Below are 20,829 nucleotides of genomic sequence, written 5' to 3' on the forward strand. Positions count from 1 at the left end.
TCTAAAAGGTAGCCGTGAGCCTAGAACACCCATAACCAGCAACTGCCTGGTGTTGCCAGGTCCAAATGCTTTCATGTGTGGCCCAAAGAGCTAGCTGTGAACCAGCCAATTATGATAAAGACTGAGGCATACACAAGAGTATGTATTTTCCCCTTTCTGATACAAACCCATTTAAAATCATCATGCAACCTATGACCAGCCATTCCCCGACTTTCCTCTACGGGATGTTCTAGCCTCACAGACCAAACATAATTATGATGTGTTAGCTTATCGTTTGCCTGGGAACAATCAGTCTAGGGGTGTTCCAGTTTTAGTGAGTAACCAATGTGAGATGTAGAAACAAGCAAGGAGAAGCGGTGACATTTTCAGAATAAAGGAATGCCCAAACATAAAAGTAAAATGAAATATTTTAAATATTTCTAAGTATCATTGTTAAATGGAATTAATGGCACTTACGCTGCAAGCAATAAAACCATTTCAAGCTTACTGTACAAGGGGTACATTTTCTTTTTGTTTGGCGATAGCGAGATTGGATCTTATCACTATGTCTACCCTAAGACACCCAAGGGACAAAAAGCCCTGAGATGGAAAGATGCCATGGTCCTCCTCAGTGTGTCTCAGAAATGCAGGATGTCTACTTTTATAAAAATGTAGGATCAGCTAGACAGAACAGCAAGCCACTGGCATCATGCAAGGCAATTGTTTTGGTATTTCTCCCCCTCTTATCAAAACAAGTTATAACCAAAGTACATGGACATTTCCAAATCAGTTTATTGTCACCATTGCACCCACTGAGGAAAATGCATGATTGGCCTTTAACCACGCAGCAGTTGATGTTGCGTTTTCACCACTGCTCGCCAGTTCATGTGGATTACCTACCCCTGTGAGAAAGACCAAACTCAGCAGGCTTCTGTCATTGGTTAAGGTGATATCCACAGTGTGATGTGTTTGTGATTATTTTTTTTTCTTTTGTCATGAGAAAAGCAATTGCACCTTTTAATATGTGTGCTCTGATCTGCTTCCAACAAATTCCAGGTGCTCTCAGGTCCCCACAGACATTCATTTGGAGCATAGAAAGACTAGGTATGATGCACTGAGCACATGCCAAAGCTCAGAGCACATGCCAAAATGTCAACTCCAACCTTTGTTACACATAACCAGTTCACCCCCAATCAGGTCCCCTTCTGCGTGTGCACATATTACTAACAACTCCACTAAAAAGACACACCTGTTTCTTTCAGGAGGCTGGTCTAAGGAATAGCTGCCCTTGTCTACGTGTGTGCCCAGGTAGCACTGCCCAGGGGTACAGCACTGCCACTGAAATGCCCTTAACATGTACGGCCAGAACCGGCTACGTGCACGGACACTCTTGGTGTGTCCTGTGGTTGCTATCTGAAATGAAGTTCTTGTTCTCTGATTCCTTTTGGCAGAGCAAGCTTTCAGTTGTTTATGGCACAGTGAAATATATTCTTCAATGCTATGTAATTTTGGACTAATAAGTCTGTTTAAGGCACGTGTCTCAGTGTGAATATTAAAAACACACACACACACACACAACGCTCAGTCCAAGACCAATGTCCTTCACATTTAGTTTCTGTCTTCAAGTAATGAGTTGTTCTCCAGCTCCCGGTCTTTGGTGTCCGTGGGTATCATTCCATTCTCCATCTCAGCGTGCTGCTGGATACAGTCCGTCAGCATGGCTGTGCTGGAGTTGTCCGAGTTACACATCTTTTCTGTCTCCTCCTCTTTCTTCTCCTCGTCCAGGGAGTAATTCCGGAAGGTCTTGTAGATTTTCTGAACGTCCTCAGGCAAGGTCTTTTTGAGGTCCTTGTTTTTTCTCTTGGTGAGTCTGGAGGTGGACCCGAACTTGTTGATGATGTTGTCCTCGGACGCACCCTGCCCGTGCTTGTTCAGCTGCTCTGGCCCCTTCAGGCGCAGGTTGTTGGGCCGGTTGTTGATGCTCTCCTGGGACGAGGCCTTGAAGCGGCCGGTGTCCAGGGCGGCAAAGACAGAGCGCTTCTCGGGGGACAGCATGTCCAGTGAGTGGGCCCGCTGGTCCAGGCCCAGCCGCCGGCGCTCCATGCTGCGGATGGTGGCCGCCCGCTGCAGCTTATCATGGATCTCCACGCTGAGCCTTCGCCGTGTCTCCCGGAACTCGGCCGTGACGTTGGCCTTCCACTCCGCCGCATGGGCCTTGATTTCACCCACCTGGCCAAGAGACAGAAGAGCAACAATATGCTGACAAATGCCTCCCTGCCTTGGCCTCCCAGTACCCACAGCCCTCGGGTGTCCCCACGGGGAGGCCAGGAGGTGACGCAGCCCGTGCCCAGGGAGAGGTGCAAATGCTACCGTCTGCCCTAGTACTTCTGCCACCAGGACACCCATCCCTAACTAGCTAGTGAGTAAGGTGGCTCAGGGAGACACACGTGGTGGGCAACCCCAAGAAGCCTGAGATTTGGAGATGGTGACTTAAAGAGAGGGGGATGGCATCCTGCAGGAGAGGTTAAAATGTGGAGTTGGACAGGCCTGGCTTCCAGCTCTCTTTTGTCAATTGCATGGCCTCATTCCCCCAACATACACTTCAGTGACCATATATAGCTCACCTGAGACAAGGAAATGCACCTCACTCAGTCCTGGGCACAGCAGATGTTCAGCAGGCCTTCTGCCCTCCCTGCCTTTCTGATTTTCTATCCTGGCAGGGTGACCAACCTGTTCCAGTTTGCCTGAGGCTGTCCCAGTTTTAAAACAGAGTCCTGTGTCCTAGGAACTCCCTCAGTCCTGGGAAAACTGGGATGGTTGGCCACCCTATCTGGGCCATGCTATGGTCATGTGCTGTGGGGCTTTCCCTGGTTTAAGAAGATGCTCCAGGGCACCTGGTAACCCACTTCCCCTGGTCAGGGTGCAGGAAGAGGGCCTGTTCTGCCAAAGCCCACTAAACAGGCCTCCTTAGAGTAGAGTTTTGCCTGAGGATCAGCACCAAATTTCTTGGCTCTGAATGAACAGGACAGACAGTACAAGTCCCATGCTTCCCTCTGAAAATGAGGAACTCAAATTTGTACATTCAGGAAAGTCAATATTCATGTTCTTCCCTTCTCTTTTGTTATAGCTGATTTTCAGCAGGTCAGTTAGCTGTCTGGGGAACCAGTCTGGAAATTGCATTGCTTACTTTCCTGGCTTACTTATGTAAGCCAGGAAAATTAGCATATGGGCCCAGGAAAATGATATGGGAAATCTCTCCATTCAGCAACTTTCTCCTGGGGCCTTTTACACAGAATGAAGCAAACAGAGGCTGGCCCTCTCTTTATTTCTTTGGTTTTTCTTATCTCCCCTCCTTTCTTTTAGCTCTTTTGTTTTTCTCCTTCCTTGGCCTTCCTCCTTTCTTTTCCTCTCTTCCTAAGAGAGCTACATGAATATTTATTTTTTAATCACAAAATCTATCTTTCCTTCATATGTCTTCCTTTACTTCCCTTCATGTAAAGTTACACGCATGGCCCTTCCTCAGGGATGTATATTTGTCTCTATGGATGCGACAACCAAGAGGGGATATAAGTGAAAAAGGCCCGTTGGGCTCACTTCCCTGTAGCTGGCCACTGTTTGATGATTTCAGTTTCTTACTGAATCAGGAAAGATTCTTGGCATTCAACTGCCTTTCCGCACAGACCCTGAGACCGGAAGGACAGGCTGCACAACCCCCCACACACTCAGCCGTAGTCTACCTATTTATTTTCATTTTCATTTTTTTAAAATCAGCTGTTGTTTACTAGTTTTTCCAGGATTTATGGGCTGGTAAACGAATCACCATATTTTCTCACCTGCCAAAAAAAGAATCCAGAAGTAACTGTATTCTATTCTCCTTAGCTTTGAAGGAATGATTCAACATGAGGAAGCCTATGACCCGCCCGCCCCCGCCCCCGACAACCGAGCCAGAAACACTCCAGCCCACAGGACAGAGACAGGCAATTCTGGACACAAGCTCATCTGTTCTCAAGACCATTCATAGAGTTAGGAAGGGGTCCTACCTCTTCTTTTGTCTTTTTGGACAGAACCCGTAGCCAATCTCCGATCATACTGAGGACAGCTGCAAAGTAGGCAAGGCCAACAAGGATCCAAAACCACACTAGGGGCTTATACCACTCTCGATAATTGATGCCAGCGTTTCCCCCTGAAAACAACCAAATGTTACTTTAACCGTGATCTAGCATATGGTCTTTGCAGAGAGCACATATTCCATTCCATGTAGTGAAGACATCATCCATCATCGTCTAACACTCAGCTGTTAGGTCTGCTGTGTACAAGGCAGATCGGGGTTAGAGGGCAAGGGGGGGTACCCATCCCTTACCCAAAAAAGCCTAACTTGAGGCTTTACTTCCCTCGATTCTTGACCATTAACCTTAATACCAGAAATAAAAAATGCCAGTGGCCAACTTGACCTACTAATGCTCAACCTGAGCGTTGAGGATTAATGACTCTGAACTACAGGACAACAGATCAGGCCTGGCTGTCATTGTTTTTTCTTAAACTTCTCTAAATTTATTTTAATAAAAATCAAATATAATCGTATCACCCCCTGTGGTTTGGAATTCTTGGAATCATTTCCATCTTAAGCACTCGTACCTTTACTAAGAGACAAGTGGATGTGTGAAAGTAAAATTAGCTTTAATGGCATTACTGGGACTTTGATGCAAGCAATAGTGATTTAATGCTAACTGAGGAATGGTGTTTACATAGTGCTACTCCAAAGGGTCAATTAGGCTGAGTAATTAGAGTCACCATAAACTAGAACTAAAAGGGACCTTTGAGGCCAATCCCTTTATTTTATAAATAAGGATTACAGTAAAAATCCATCAAACCAAATTGGCCAGTTGCCTGACTGCATTGACTGGCTGTTCCATTGAAAGGACCAGTCATTTATTCTGAATAATTAGCCTATTTATTCTAACCTTCCTACAGACACTGCTGGAGGCAGCCATGCAAAACAGGTTGCAAGCCCAACCCACCGTCTTAAAGAAGTGAGGAAGCTCCTCGAAATAACGGCTATCAGCCTCGATCTCTCTCTGGGAAACGCTGTTGCCTAACGAAGCAGGCAGTGGCTGTTTCTAAGATGACAGATACTAGCAATGGATTGGTAACTATGGTATTAGTTGATGAGTGATTAGAGACTTTCCCACCGGACCAGGGTTGTAACCACATCTAGCACCACTGAGTCTTAAGGCAAAGGCAGCTGGGCAAGAAATGTGACCTGTGGCTCCTCTTGACAAGCTCAAACCCAATCAGCAACACAGCACAGCAGACCATGAGGCTCGACAGCTACTGCCACTTCTTAACGTTAGAATTCCAACTTCTCTGTGCCAAGCCACCTTCGGTTTGGTCCAGCTGCTTTTGGTTTTTCCTTTCAGACAACTCTCTCCTGCATCATTAGAGCTGTAGGATATGATTTGAGCTCCTGCACCTGTAAGTGGTTTTTGAGGTTCATTTGGTTTCTGTGCTACGCCAGAGAAATCTGTAGCTTTCTCCTGTGGGCTATCTGGGAGTAAATATTTACCTTTGCAAGTCACTATCACCCAGCAAAGATGGTCACTAGGGTGCGCTAGTGAACAAGGAACAATGAAGCAGGCAGTCAACACCCTTCTAAGTATCCCTTTATGAGCTGCTTATCTGGATTCAGAGTTCTGTGTGTGCTCCCAGACAGAGTTGCGAAATACTGTAAGGCTGTCCTAAAGTGAGTCAGCTGCAAAATAAATCAGCAGTCAATCCTGCAGGATCAGTGTTCTGATTACATTTCTAGTAGAGTTCATACTATGTCAAATCACAGCAACCATCAACTCTTGTTAATGTATCGCTTTCCAATGATTGGGCAACCTTCCCTATCACTCGTAGACTGTTACCAAAAGATAGAGATAAACTTCCAGTCTTTTCAGGCATGCATTCTCCAGATTGGTCTGTGTAAGCTCGGAAAACTGGAGCTTGGAAGGGGTCTGGCCTAATTGCAGTCAGCACTGTGACTTTTAAGAGACCATGGTCTGCAGAAACCTCAGGACAAAGGAAATATGGCTCTGTAATCACTGACAAGGGCAGTAAAACTGTGGATGCCTGGGACTGTGTAGGTTGTGCCCTTACTAGGTAAGTAAAGATAAGGTAAAGTGCTAGTTTGTACTAAGTGCTCAGTCCATGGTAGATAATAAATAATAAAAGCATCATTTAAAAAATCTCACTCCCAGGCCTCTGCTATTTGTGCCTCAGATTAACAGACTGAACTGAGCCATTGGTTAGAGATCTGTGTCTGTCACAAGTATCTTACAACAGACAGTCCTCGGGACAGCCCAGTGCTATCCCAGAGAGCTCTAAAGCACCACCCACTGCAGGTTATTCTTTGGATACTTAAAGATGTTTGTGAAATAGTTCAAAATTCCAGCTGCCACTACATGTATTTGCCTTAGATTGGAACCACCACTGAGTTTTCCCATGGACCGGCTACGGATGACGCTAAGGGATTAACTGGAATACATCTATAACTGTTCCTCTTACTTTTCTCAGTTTTTCTGTGAGGTCTCTCTTCGGAGCTTGAGGCCACTAACTAGACATCCATGGTTGAGCACTGTGCGTAAGGGGAAAATGGGTAGAGTCCCAGGCTCCAGGCTTTCTGTAAATGATTTTTAGTCACATTGACTAAAAATCAATTTTTAGTTAAAAGCTTAAAAAAACTAAATTTAGTCACTTTGCAATTCTTAGTTCTTAACCAATAAAAAGGAAGGGGGAAAAAACCCCTACTATTTCTACAAAGTGGAATTCAGTCTTTGTCTGCCCAATTGGAAGAGCTACAAAACCACTCTGCCAGTTATTTGTATTATAAAATTAACAGGGAGGCACGCATGCCCCTATTGATGAGCCTTCAGCAATCTCTTCCAGAATTTCCTGTTTGCCAGACTCCCAGAGACCAGAACCCATCCTCCTGATGTGCACAGTATTCCATGGAGAAATCAAGACACTGCTGGGATCACACGCCAAACAAGAACGGTCTGGCCAGGTGCAGTGGCTCACACCTGTAATCCCAGCACTTTGGCAGACTGATCACATGAGCCCAAGAGATCGAGACCAGCCTGGGCAACATGGCTAAATCTCATTTCTATGAAAAATACAAAAAACAAAAATAAAAAATAGCCAGGCATGGTGGCACACGCCTATAGTCCCAGCCACTCAGGAGGCTGAGGTGGGAGGATCACTTGAGCCCCACAGGTCCGCGGCTGCAGTGAGCCATGATCACACCACTGCACTCCAGCCTGGGCAACAGAGGGAGACCCTGTCTCAAAAAAAAAAAACAAAAAAACAGTCTGCTTAGGGCTCAGGTCAGGCTGCCACTTCACCAGGAACCGGTATAGGAAACACATACACACACACACACTCCACCCAGACATTTCAAACTTGTGATAGATGACAGAGTTGTTTGATCAAAGTGTTCACTTCTTGTAGTAGAAACTGATCACTTGTCTGAACATCTAGAACTATCCTATTAGAAAAAGAGAGGGATGGCCTCTTCCTTCTATCCGTACCTTTCTACCACACTTTTGGGAAACTGGTGCACGTATGAAACTAAATCTCATTCCATTTGCAAGTTCCCTGGCCCTAGATGAAATTGATGGTGATTTTTTTTCACTTCCTGAAACATGGCTCATCCACATTTATTTTTACAAGGAAGGCTATTGCTTGTATATACACTCCTGCATAATCCATGAGCTTATATTCCCTCTGGGCAGTTCTCAGCTCCCCGTAGTCACCAAAGTCCTCAGCTTTGTATCTGACATGCCCAGGACAACGTTTGCAGAGACAATGGCTCTCACCTGGGAGTCAGGAAGCTGAACCTGCAGGTCACTGCAGACCAAATTCTATGCTAATCTCGTCTGAGTTTCCTATGTGCCACTTCCTAGCACAGCCTTTATCATTGGATTAGAGAGGTTTAATCCAATTCAGAAGTCCAAGATTCAATGAGAAATTCACTTTAGTCTTGCATAATTCGTGTGACGATAAGGGAAATAAGCATCCTGAGAAGGAAAAGGGTTGGCTTTCTTTTCATAGCAGAAAAATCCTATGGTGTTTATATTACATAGGACTAGGGATTTGAAATGAGCCTCTTCACAGCAGTAGTGACACTGAGTCATCTTCATTTGCTTCTCCTGCAACATCTTTTATCGACTGCGAAAAGCACAGCCAACAGATTATTTTCCCCGCCAGAGCCCCAGTGCCTGGCCTGCCCAGGGTGCTTACCTGCCACAAAATCACCAAAGCCCACCGTGGTCAGAGTGACCACCACAAAGTAAATGGACTCCAAAGCCGTCCAGCCCTCGATGTACTTAAAGATGACAGCAGGGATCGTCACAAACACAACGCAGCCGGCCAAGATGAACAGGATGGTTGAGATGACCCGGATCTTGGTCTGACTCACTTGCTTTTTCTAGGAAGAGCAAAGGAGAAAGATAGGCAAGTCAGCGGCATCACCCTGATTCAGGATATAAATGCACAGAAAAAGGTACTATGTCAGTGACTTTTAACCTTTCTCTGGTCATTGGCTGCTTGGAGGAAATTTGATGAACGCTGTGAACTGTTTCCTAGAAAAGTGCACATACAGAAGTTTTCAGGTGGTCTAGGAGGTTCTCAGGCTCCCTGAAGCTTGTTCGTGGACACCAGCTCAAACAAACAAACAAAAAATCCTGTTTAGCCAATGCTTTGAATGTTTCTTGCATGGTTCCATGACTGCAGCCCAAATACTGATTCTAACTTCTCACTGGTGCAAATATAATGATTTCCCAAAAAGGGCCTGCTGCCATTTGTCATGTAGTATTACTGATCCACCATTCGTGAGAATGAGTTTGGAGCTCTTTCCACAATGGTGGTGATGGATTTGCACCGTTTCCCTTGTGTCAAACGGAATATGCTGGAAAAAAAATTATCTGAGTCAGGCCAAAATGTTTGGGTGAAATGGAAAACACAGTCATCCCCATCTTCACTTGTGACTGACTCTAGCCAAGTATTTGTGTGTTTCTTCACCCCCACATTTTCCCTGCTGAGGCTGTATATTTATAACACACTTTTGTTTTAAAACACACCTGTCTGAGCTGGTGCTGTGATCATTCACGTGTGTTGACTGTATCACTCACAAGAGACAGGACAGGAGTCAGCATAACAGGGTCCCCGTCTAAATGGGTAGTAGGACAACAATTAGATTGACTTAATGATCTGTGGTGAAATCTCCTTTGGGGCTTTGAAATTTTTATACATCTCTGCAAACAAATCTCATCTTATGCCAGCTCCTGAAGGAGTCAGTTGTTGGGTCATTAAAAAAAAGCAACTAGAATGGGAATTAGACTGATACTGGGGCAAAGGAGTCATACCAATGGAGTCCAGGAGCAGGACCGGTAGCATCAGTCGTATTCTCTTTGGATGTGCTGAAGGTGACACTGGAATTGACTCTAAGCTGAAAAATCCTTGCAACTCTCAGAATTGGTGCTGGAGACTGTCATCAGGAGGCCCTGGTATCATATACTAGTATAAATATATGAACGATGTGTTTAACACCAGAATGTATGGCCTTTCTACATTGCCTAGATGAATTTTCTGCAAACGTACACCACATTTGGGGTAATCAATATAGGAAATCCGTACCATGAGACGTGCATCCTCATTGCACCAAGCACAGAGAGACCTTTGCTTTATATACTTCATTTTACACATGCAAAACAGAAGCCAAGAGGGGTTAAGGGACTTGCATAAAATGATGCTACTAATTAGCTGAGATTAGAATTCTGATCTAATTAATTCTCAGTCCAGTGCTTAACAATGTAAACAGCTTTTCAAGTAATTCAACAATTCACCAGCCCAAAGAAAGTTGTCAAACAAAGTCGTCTGCACCTAACAAAAGAAATCAGACTAACTCCTGCTGAAAATGGGCAGTCCTCTGTCCCTTCTGTGAAGGATGACTGAGGATAAAAAATGGTCACTGGGTGATCTGTCCAGGAAAAGCTAAAGAAATGCCGTCCTTCCTTGTAAAAAGGAGGTACTTTTCTAACTCCTAAGAAGGCATCTGGTATATAAAATGGGAACAGGGAAAAATAATTTGATCTATGCTCTGATATAGAAACCCTCCTAATCTCCTCAGAGAAGCCATCTGAAAAAAAATTACAATTTATTGATATTGTTGAAACTATATATGAAAATATCGACTTTTTCACACATGAAAGTGTCATAACAAGATAAATTACCTGAAAACTGCAGGGAAAGTTTTGTCCATTTCATAAATTTCCATGTTGGATATTATAGGAGGACTTTGTGAAGGCAGGTAAGCCCCTCTGAGAATCCAGGAACTTACTTTAATTAGCCTAGTTTTGTTTGCAGAAATGTATGAAAAGTTCAAAGCCCAAAAGGAGATTTCGCCACAGATCATTAAGTCAATCTAATTGCTGGCAATGGGAGTACCATTCCTCCTCAAATATTCCTCCTCAAATGCATAGTGAAATTAAAGTGAATTAAATGTTTGTGAGATGCTTGTTAAGTCATAAGATGTGAATGTAACTGCAATCTAAATGAGGTTGAGGTTGGCAAAAGAGGACTGCAAGTACGTAGGAAGCTGGAGACGTTCCTGGACTTCAGGAGATGGGCGGGAGGGAAGATGGGGAAGGACAGGGGTGGATTTGTTTGATGGCAGACAAGAAGGTGTATAACAAAGGCTAGATCGTGGCATCTTAATTGCATCATCTACTGGAGACTTTATCAGCAAGGTAAACATTTCACCACTACTCATTGCCCAGGCTAACAAGTGTGTTCCTGGGCTGCTTCTCCTAGACATCCAAGGGTAATGCTCAGAGAATGTTTGGAGCATTTAATTATCAGGGTATTTTAGGGACTTAAGAAATGCATGTCTTGCATGTGTATGTGTGTGTAGGTGTATGAAAATATGTGTATACCCATACTTTGCTATAAAAAGAAGTGCTGTGGGCGTAAGGTTTTAGCAATATCTGTTATTCTGGATACCCATGTTTTTGCTGCCCTCTAGGTATTTAAAACAAAAAAAAGTTGCCTTAATTGAACATTTTAAACTGCAGCTTTCACAATGGAATCACAAACCATCTCATGTGCCGTGTGGTGATCTTCAGTTTTCTTATCCCCATTAGCCCTGTAACTGTTCACTGCTGCTGAAAAGCCATAGTAGTGTTTAAGAGCACCGAGTCTAGGGAAAGACTGCCTGAGACACATCCCATCCCCACTGTTAAATAGCTGAGTGACCTTAGGCAAGTTTCTCAACCTCTCTGTGCATTAGTTTTTTTCCTCTATAAAATGGAGATAAGAAACCCCACCTTATCAGATTGTTTGGAAGATTAAACAAGTGTGCAAACACTTAGCACAGTGCCTAGTTAATATTCAATGCTTGTTAACAGGCCATTTTAATGTAAATGCTCAAATTTTTCCTTAGACGTAAACAGTCCCAGGTTTAATGCTGCTCTTTGCCATTGAGGAATGTTCCCTCATATGTGGCTTCATATAATCTTTGTTTAGCTTCAGGAGGTCGCTGCTGGTTGTCCTTTCCTGGATATATTGTATACCTCATTGTCAACAACAAAAAATGTCCTCATTCTCCTTTGGTTCCTCTTGCCAACTCTGGTTTGAGCTTTCAGACAGTCTCAGCTCACAATCTTGGAAGCTTTTTTATTTGCCTTCCAATTAATTCCACCCTACTTCCAAAACCCCAGGCTCAGCCACCTCCCCGTCCCATTTTTCATCATCCTTCAGAAACTGCCAAGAATTGCAGATAATGTTTGCGATGTCAGGAACCAGCTGCAGAGGGATTCTGAGAGGCACAAACCTCACTCTCCCTGCCTCCGTGCCACATCCCCTTCCACTTACAGAATGGAGCTCTGTTTCCACGGTGGGGTTGCTAGGCAAAATTGCATTGCTTACTTACCAGTAAGCAGAGCCGCTAGCAGAAAGCTCTGTGAGAGCCCAGATCTAACTGAGCTAATGTGTCCTTAGGCTAACAAAACTGTTATCAGGGAAGAGATGGTCTGATATGATATTTGGGTAGAACTGATAGGACGGTTGTGTACTTCCATCTAAATCGTGTTTTCACACTTTGTTGATTGGTTAGACTAGAGGGCATGTTCTTCCCTTCTCTTTACACAAACAGTATTTTGCAAAACTATCTCCCGTATCCGATTGATACAAACTATAGGAATTTTTGAAGTACTCAAAACCCATCTCCTGTAGAGTTCATTTAGTTGTTAAAATTATATGTGAAATTGTTCCAAAGACCAAGTAAGCTTTGTAAACAGGAGGAGAGGAAGCCAGTTCTAAGAGCTCTCTTTTGAGAAAGGGATGTATGGACTGACAATTCGGGAAGTGTTCACTTGTTTCAGGCCTCAGAGGGCTAAGCCACATGTCCAATTCTCATTAAGCATAACTCTCTGTCTGTTTTTGTTTACTTCCACAATGTTATTTTGGAGAGCATGTATATTTCCATTCATTTGTGGGCTATTTTTTCATTTAATTTTTACCCCCTCTTTAATCCCCATTGTTTGCATCTTTATGTAATTTCTTAGAATTCTGAGATTAACAATTCAGATTGTTTTGTCTGGCTGGGAAATTATTTATTCATTGTGATTTCTAGTCAGGATGTCGGGGATTTTACTCAAGAATAAAGACACTGCAGTAAAAATCCTAAGACAGAAGCTAAACATGCAGAGCTCAGTTTATGGCTTAGTTTGGTTTGTTGAAATGCAAACACATCACCATAGTAATACATCTGAACTGAGGATAATTTCTCAAAATGGAAAGATAATGGGAACTGCCTAGTAAGAGGACTGACTTCATTTTCTTATAACATGTTTTCTTCTAAGATTTATTTTAGAAGGTTCACTTATAACTAATAATTTCAACATCACAATGAATGGCCTTGTGGTACTAGCAATTCTATAAATTATGAGTAGAGCTTTTAAATGCTCTCTACCTAAAATCTCCATGGCAGAGATGCTGTAAGCACACATCAGTGAGAATAGTGAAGTGGAACCTTCAAGAAGCCTACTGAAAAAGTCCCACTCAAAAGCTGAATACACAAATGGATCATATCTACACACACACAAAAAAGTTTATATCCAGCTTCTGACTCTGAGTCATGTTGCATGACACCTATGACAGACTGGCCAGTTCAGTACTTTGCTGGTTTCACTATGCAAAGTTCTTGAAAAAGATGTTGGTATATATGGGTAAATTGTTTTTTATCACTAGACTACCAATATAGGTGCATCTGGGATGGAAAAAAATAAAATTCACAAATAATAAAAACTCAGGCCAGGCATGGTGGCTCATGCCTGTAATCCCAGCTCTTCGGGAGGCTCAGGTCAGGAGTTCAAGACCTGCCTGGCCAACATGGGGAAACCCCAACTCTACTAAAAAATACAAAAATTAGCTGGTCATGGTGGCAGATGCCTGTAATCCCAGCTACTTAGGAGGCTGAGGCAGGGAGAATCACTTGAACCTGGGAGGTGGAGGTTGCAGTGAGCCAAGATCGCACCGCTGCACTCCAGCCTAGGCAGCAGAGAGAGACTCCGACTTAAAAAAAAAAAAAAAAAAAAAAAAAATCAACTGTTCCACTGCAGGAAGACTTTAATTAAAATTTTCAAAAGTTTTCTATTCTAAAAAAACTGGTGGCTGTTAACATTTGAAGATAATACGCTATTGGAACACAAACACAAGATTTGGCATTTAATTCATTCTGCACACAATTATTTAAAACCTTTATATGTCAGGGACCATTCTAGTTGCAAGGGACATGGCAGTTCGAGGGAAGGAGGGAGGGAAGGAAGAAATGGAAGGAGGGAAGGAGGGAAGGGGGAGAGAGAGAGAGAGAGAGAAGAAAGGGGAAAAAAAAGAAAAGAAAAAGTTCCTTCCTCTTGCACACGAAGTCCAGCAGGAAGATCTGAGCCTTTGGTGAAAAAGTGTGGCACTGTCCATGGTGCCCCACCCTGGTAGATACTGAAGGCAAAGCTTAGTACCTAATGACACCTAGGTGATGAAATATGTCGCCTGGGAGAGAAGAAAGGAAAGAATATCATTCTTGTAGCTCTGGCATGTGGAATATAAAAGCATGCCAACTGTAATGGACGATCTTTAAATCTTTCTCAGTCAGGCATTCAGAAGGTAGGTCTCAGAGGCAGGAAAACTCATAAGCGATCACACCACATGTAGAAAACATCCAGACAAATCCTTAACTGAAGAAGGGTCCTTCTCTTTGGTTGAAGGGTGAAAGAAAGCCCACGGAAAGGTAACGAGAATGGGACACCTGCTGATGAGCCACACCAACTGAGTAACTCCTGACAATCCCAAAAGATGCCCCTCCCAGCTGCTCACCTATCCAAATTCTAAATTTATCCTACTCAGATTTCAGCAGCATGATGAACAATGCTTCCATCTCAAATGGCCTCTCCACCATCATAAACAGAGGCATACAATAATACTACAGTAACAATGCTACAGACAGCTAAAAGGTAGACTCACTCTTCTTCCACTGGCTAGCAAGGTGTAAGGTCACAGTTCTGTGGCTGAGCAGTGCACAGGAGTGAAGGCACAAGACCCCTCTAATAGGATAAATGCTCATTTTCCACCCCAGTGCTTCTTTCCTTGTATAGGGAGCTCCACCTGCTGTAATACACGTGGCCACTCAACTCTTATTCTGACCCAGGAACTGTTAACCCAGCCCCTTCCTCTCCCCTTCCTTTTGGGAGGTACCCCTTGTGATCTCCTATCTAATTCTGAGGTTGTATTAGGAAACTCATCTATCCACAGACATAAGCCATATTCTTCAGTATAAAGGGAATATAGTAATGTTAGGCTTTAATTTATCATCTCCTTTGTCTTATTTTATTTTATTTTATTTTATTGAGGCAGAGTCTCGCTTTGTCGCCCAGGCTGGAGTGCAGTGGTACAAACTCAGCTCACTGCAACTTCCGCCTCCCGGGTTCAAGCGATTCTCCTGCCTCAGCCTACCAAGTAGCTGAGATTACAGGAGTGCGCCACCAAGCCCGGCTAATTTTTGTATTTTTAGTAGAGATGGGGTTTCGCCATGTTGGCCAGGCTGGTATTGAACTCCTGACCTCAAGTGATCCACCCGCCTCGGTCTGCCAAAGTGCTGGGATTACAGGAGTGAGCCACCATGCCCGGCCCGTGATTTTTTATTTTAGCAGAAAGCTCAGTGATTATTCCATTATGAAGGGGGAAAGAGGTGAAAACCTCTGGTGTTCAGCAAGCTCTCCTCAAGAGAAGGTGAGTTCCCTTCTTTAGCTTGTGAATGCTCATCTGGAAGGAAGACATGTTGTAAAAGCAGAAAAGTAGGGTGAGATTACAGTGGGTTTCCTGCTAAGGGTGCTCTGCTAAAAGAAGTGTGGATTGGGACAGCCATTAAGGAACCCTGAGCCCTAGCTAGAGCTGTCTGGGAAGGACAAGAACCTGGAACAGCAGCCAGGGCAAGGGGAGAGCAGTGTTAGGGTTCTCATGTAGCCACAAAACAGACTAGGTCAGTAAAACACCCCTTGCCTCTCTGGCTCCTCTAGGAACACTTTACTCTTTCTCGTCCTTCCCACTCATCTCTTAGCTATGCAGCTGTTCCCTGGAACCAGTATCCAAGAGTACCCAGAACACGTAAAAGAGAAGAAAGTTGTCATATGACCCCTATCCCCACTCCCATGAGTAGCCCAAAGGCTACTAGACAGAAGAACTATCTATAGGTCCAGGAATAAAGGTAAATGACAAACAGGCATGCATTTTCTGTGACCTTGTTTATCTTGCCTGTTAGAAGATTTGAAGACAGCCTTCAAGGTCAGACAGATTTAGGTCAACACCTATACAAATGCCTGGGTATTGCTGGATAAGCAGTAAACAACCCCCTTCCCGATAGGTAGTTTCTTTCTTTCTCTTTCTTTCTTTCTTTCTTTCTCTTTCTTTCTTTCTTTCCTTCTTTCTTCCTTTCTTTCTTCCTTTTTCTTTCTTCCTTTCTCTTTCTTTCCATATTTCTTTATCTCTCTTTCTTTCCTTCCATCCTTCTTTCCTTCTTTCCTTCCTTCCTTCTTTTTTTAGACAAATACTTTTAATGTAAGCACCTAGGGATGCTTGTCCACATAAAACTATAAATAATAATAAAATAAGCATTAAGAAATCTTACAGAGAAAGGTGTGTGAACTAGAAGAGAAAAAAGCAACGAGAAGCAAACAAAATTAGAAAATCTTTAAGAAGGATAATTTAAGAGCATAATTGACAAAAAACATTGGGGTATAGAAAGAAGAGATAGAACAATAGTTTGAGGGATCTAGAATTTTTCTGGAGGCATACAAGAAGGCTTCCCAGCTACGCATGTACCTAATTGTTTCAGAGATAAAAAGAAAATGGAGAGAAGGGAAAAGGGATATGCATAAACTTTCTAGTTAGACTAGGAATGAGAAGTTAGATAAGAAGGAAATACAGCTTTATAGAAAGTCATGCAGAAATAAGCCCTACACTGGAAAGGCCTCCATTGAGGGAACTGGACAGAAGCACTTACAAATGAGAAAATTCCTTTAGCATATTTTTCAAGCTATGAATGAAGCTGAACTCTATAACTTTTCTATTCCTTTTTTCAGTCAGTATTTATTGTGTACCTACTCTCTGTCTGATAGTGAGCTAACTTCACCAGTGAGTAAAACAAAATGGCCCCCAGTCTCACAGAGCTAGTAGGAGTTGAGACAAGCATTAAACAATCATGCAAGGAAATAATTAATCACAGCTTGTGATAAATCAGACGTGTTGTGAAGGGGAAAGAACTCACGGAGTGAGAGAGTGTAAAAGAAACCTCATGACACTGTGGAACTGTTTGCCTACCACAGTCTCCATATTTACTGCCCATACCTCAAGATTCCCTCTTTGTCGTAAAGGGAGTTGTTGCAAATGATCCAAAACAGAGGATTAGTGATGGAGAGAAACAACCCTGCAAGGAAGCTAGGGAGGTGCCAATGAACTTGGACTTCACATACATTGGCTGTTTTCTACTCCTGACAAAGTTTCCATTGGAAGTCTCATGGCAGAATCACCCAGGGCAAGTACCTTGACATCCTAGGGGATGTGATCTCATCTAAGTTTTATACAAATGCCTCCAGGAAATGTCAGACTCCAATTGTGTGTGGTGGACAAATAAATGCATACATGATTCATTTGCTTATTCATCTATCATTCATTTATGATTATTAAAGAGGAGCATTGCTCTTTCACTTGATTAGAATGGATTTGCTTATAAGGATGACATTGGGTGGGGCACAGTGGCTCACACCTGTAATCCCAGCACTTTGGGAGGCCGAGGCGGGCAGATCACTTGAGGTCAGGAGTCCAAGACCAGCCTGGGCAATATGGTGAAACCCTGTCTCTACTAAAAACACAAAAATCAGCCAGTTGTGGTGGCAGGTACCTGTAATCCCAGCTACTCGGGAGGCTGAGGCAGGGGAATCGCTTGAACTGAGGAGGCGGAGCTTGCAGTGAGCTGAGATCATGTGACTGCACTCCAGCCTGGGCAACAGAGTGAGACTCCTCCTCAAAAAAGAAAAAAAAAAATAGGAGGACTACACTGAAGCCTATTTTGATTGCTGAACATGCATAATAAATGTCCTGGCTTTTAATTAGTACATTTTTTCCTCTTAAAAGAATTAAGTTATATGCAAACTCTTTCATGGAGCTAAACGTAATGAATAAAGTAAACTATTACCTTTCATGAAGACACTGAGCTGTTTAGCTATGCAAATGAAAGCAGATGTAGGCATCTCAAGGCTGTGACTCCAGGGACACATGCTCCATAAAATAAAGTAGTCAACAGTGCCCCATCCTTTTGTGGGGTTGCATCTCTGTGGATACTATTTCCTTTACAAGCGTATTCTCTTTAAAATGCAGTTCTAGATTACATTGCTCCTGCAAAGTGTTTAGCAGAGATATGCATGAACAGTTTGAACAGTTCTTCTCAGAGGACCAGAAACTGAGAATCTAAAAGCAACAAAAGAAGATCTCCAGACCTCCTGATATTCACCCCATGTTAGGAGAAAGATTAGAAAATGGCAGGAGGAGCCAAGATGGCCAAATAGGAACAGCTCCTGTCTACAGCTCCCAGCGTGAGCAATGCAGAAGATGAGTGATTTCTGCATTTCCATCTGAGGTACCGGGTTCATCTCACTAGGGAGTGCCAGACAGTGGGCGCAGGTCAGTGGGTGCACGCACCGTGCACGAGCCAAAGAAGGGCGAGGCATTGCCTCACTCGGGAAGCACGAGGGGTCAGGGAGTTCCCTTTCCTGGTCAAAGAAAGGGGTGACAGACGGTACCTGGAAAATCGGGTCACTCCCACCCGAATACTGCGCTTTTCCGACGGGCTTAAAAAACGGCACACCAGGAGATTATATCCCGCACCTGGCTCAGAGGGTCCTATGCCCACGGAGTCTCACTGATTGCTAGCACAGCAGTCTGAGATCAAACTGCAAGGTGGCAGCGAGGCTGGCGGAGGGGCGCCCGCCATTGCCCAGGCTTGCTTAGGTAAACAAAGCAAGCCTGGAGCCCACCACAGATCAAGGAGGCCTGCCTGCCTCTGTAGGCTCCACCTCTGGGGGCAAGGCACAGACAAACAAAAAGACAGCAGTAACCTCTGCAGACTTAAATGTCCCTGTCTGACAGCTTTGAAGAGAGCAGTGGTTCTCCCAGCACGCAGCTGGAGATCTGAGAACGGGCAGACTGCCTCCTCAAGTGGGTCCCTGACCCCTGACCCCCGAGCAGCCTAACTGGGAGGCACCCCCCAGCAGGGGCAGACTGACACCTCACACGGCTGGGTACTCCAACAGACCTGCAGCTGAGGGTCCTGTCTGTTAGAAGGAAAATTAACAAACAGAAAGGACATCCACACCAAAAACCCATCTGTACATCACCATCATCAAAGGCCAAAAGTAGATAAAACCACAAAGATGGGGAAAAAACAGAGCAGAAAAACTGGAAACTCTAAAAAGCAGAGTGCCTCTCCTCCTCCAAAGGAACGCAGTTCCTCACCAACAATGGAACAAAGCTGGACGGAGAATGACTTTGACGAGCTGAGAGAAGAAGGCTTCAGATGATCAAATTACTCCGAGCTACGGGAGGATATTCAAACCAAAGACAAAGAAGTTGAAAACTTTGAAAAATATTTAGAAGAATGTATAACTAGAATAACCAATACAGAGAAGTGCTTAAAGGAGCTGATGGAGCTGAAAACCAAGGCTCATGAACTACGTGAAGAATGCAGAAGCCTCAGAAGCCGATGCGATCAAATGGAAGAAAGGGTATCAGCGATGGAAGATGAAATGAATGAAATGAAGCGAGAAGGGAAGTTGAGAGAAAAAAGAATAAAAAGAAACGAGCAAAGCCTCCAAGAAATATGGGACTATGTGAAAAGACCAAATCTACGTCTGATTGGTGTACCTGAAAGTGATGGAGAACGGAACCAAGTTGGAAAACACTCTGCAGGATATTATCCAGGAGAACGTCCCCAATCTAGCAAGGCAGGCCAACATTCAGATTCAGGAAACAGAGAGAACACCACAAACATACTCCTCGAGAAGAGCAACTCCAAGACACATAATTGTCAGATTCACCAAAGTTGAAATGAAGGAAAAAATGTTAAGGGCAGCCAGAGAGAAAGGTCGGGTTACCCTCAAAGGGAAGCCCATCAGACTAACAGCTGATCTCTCAGCAGAAACTCTACAAGCCAGAAGAGAGTGGGGGCCAATATTCAACATTCTTAAAGAAAAGAATTTTCAACCCAGAATTTCATATCCAGCCAAACTAAGCTTCATAAGTGAAGGAGAAATAAAATACTTTACAGACAAGCAAATGCTGAGAGATTTTGTCACCACCAGGCCTGCCTTACAAGAGCTCCTGAAGGAAGCGCTAAACATGGAAAGGCACAACCGGTACCAGCCACTGCAAAATCATGCCAAAATGTAAAGACCATCGAGACTAGGAAGAGACTGCATCAACTAATGAGCAAAATAACCAGCTGACATCATAATGACAGGATCAAATTCACACATAACAATATTAACTTTAAATGTAAATGGACTAAATGCTCCAATTAAAAGCCACAGACTGGCAAATTGGATAAAGACTCAAGACCCATCAGTGTGCTGTATTCAGGAAACCCGTCTCACGTGCAGAGACACACATAGGCTCAAAATAAAAGGATAGAGGAAGATCTACCAAGCAAATGGAAAGCAAAAAAAGGCAGGGGTTGCAATCCTAGTCTCTGATAAAATAGACTTTAAACCAACAAAGATCAAAAGAGACAAAGAAGGCCATTACATAATGGTAAAGGGATCAATTCAACAAGAAGAGCGAACTATCCTAAATATATATGCACCCAATACAGGAGCACCCAGATTCATAAAGCAAGTCCTGAGTGACCTACACAGAGACTTAGACTCCCACAAATTAATAATGGGAGACTTTAACACCCCACTGTCAACATTAGACAGATCAATGAGACAGAAAGTCAACAAGGATACCCAGGAATTGAACTCAGCTCTGCACCAAGTGGACCTAATAGACATCTATAGAACTCTCCACCCCAAATCAACAGAATATACATTCTTTTCAGCACCACACCACACCTATTCCAAAATTGACCACATACTTGGAAGTAAAGCTCTCCTCAGCAAATGTAAAAGAACAGAAATTATAACAAACTATCTCTCAGATCACAGTGCAATCAAGCTAGAACTCAGGATTAAGAATCTCACTCAAAACCGCTCAACTACATAGAAACTG

General features: G+C 43.5%; 1 protein-coding gene across 3 annotated transcripts in view; it reads right to left on the bottom strand.

Moving 5' to 3' along the window:
* Window positions 1-395: 395 nt before the first annotated feature.
* KCNK10 (potassium two pore domain channel subfamily K member 10) overlaps window positions 396-20,829 on the bottom strand; it is a 147,577-nt gene continuing 127,143 nt past the window's right edge. For all 3 annotated transcript variants that reach the window (XM_063651962.1, XM_063651963.1, XM_054447761.2), the window contains exons 5-7: window positions 8,260-8,446; window positions 4,020-4,162; window positions 396-2,208 (exon numbers count right to left, since the gene is read on the bottom strand). In XM_063651962.1, coding sequence (XP_063508032.1) covers window positions 1,588-2,208; window positions 4,020-4,162; window positions 8,260-8,446 — 951 coding nt within the window. In that variant the 3' untranslated portion in view covers window positions 396-1,587. The remainder of the gene's footprint in view (window positions 2,209-4,019; window positions 4,163-8,259; window positions 8,447-20,829) is intronic.

This window comes from Pongo pygmaeus, chromosome 15, assembly GCF_028885625.2.
Source record: "Pongo pygmaeus isolate AG05252 chromosome 15, NHGRI_mPonPyg2-v2.0_pri, whole genome shotgun sequence".
Taxonomy (NCBI): Eukaryota; Metazoa; Chordata; class Mammalia; order Primates; family Hominidae; genus Pongo; species Pongo pygmaeus.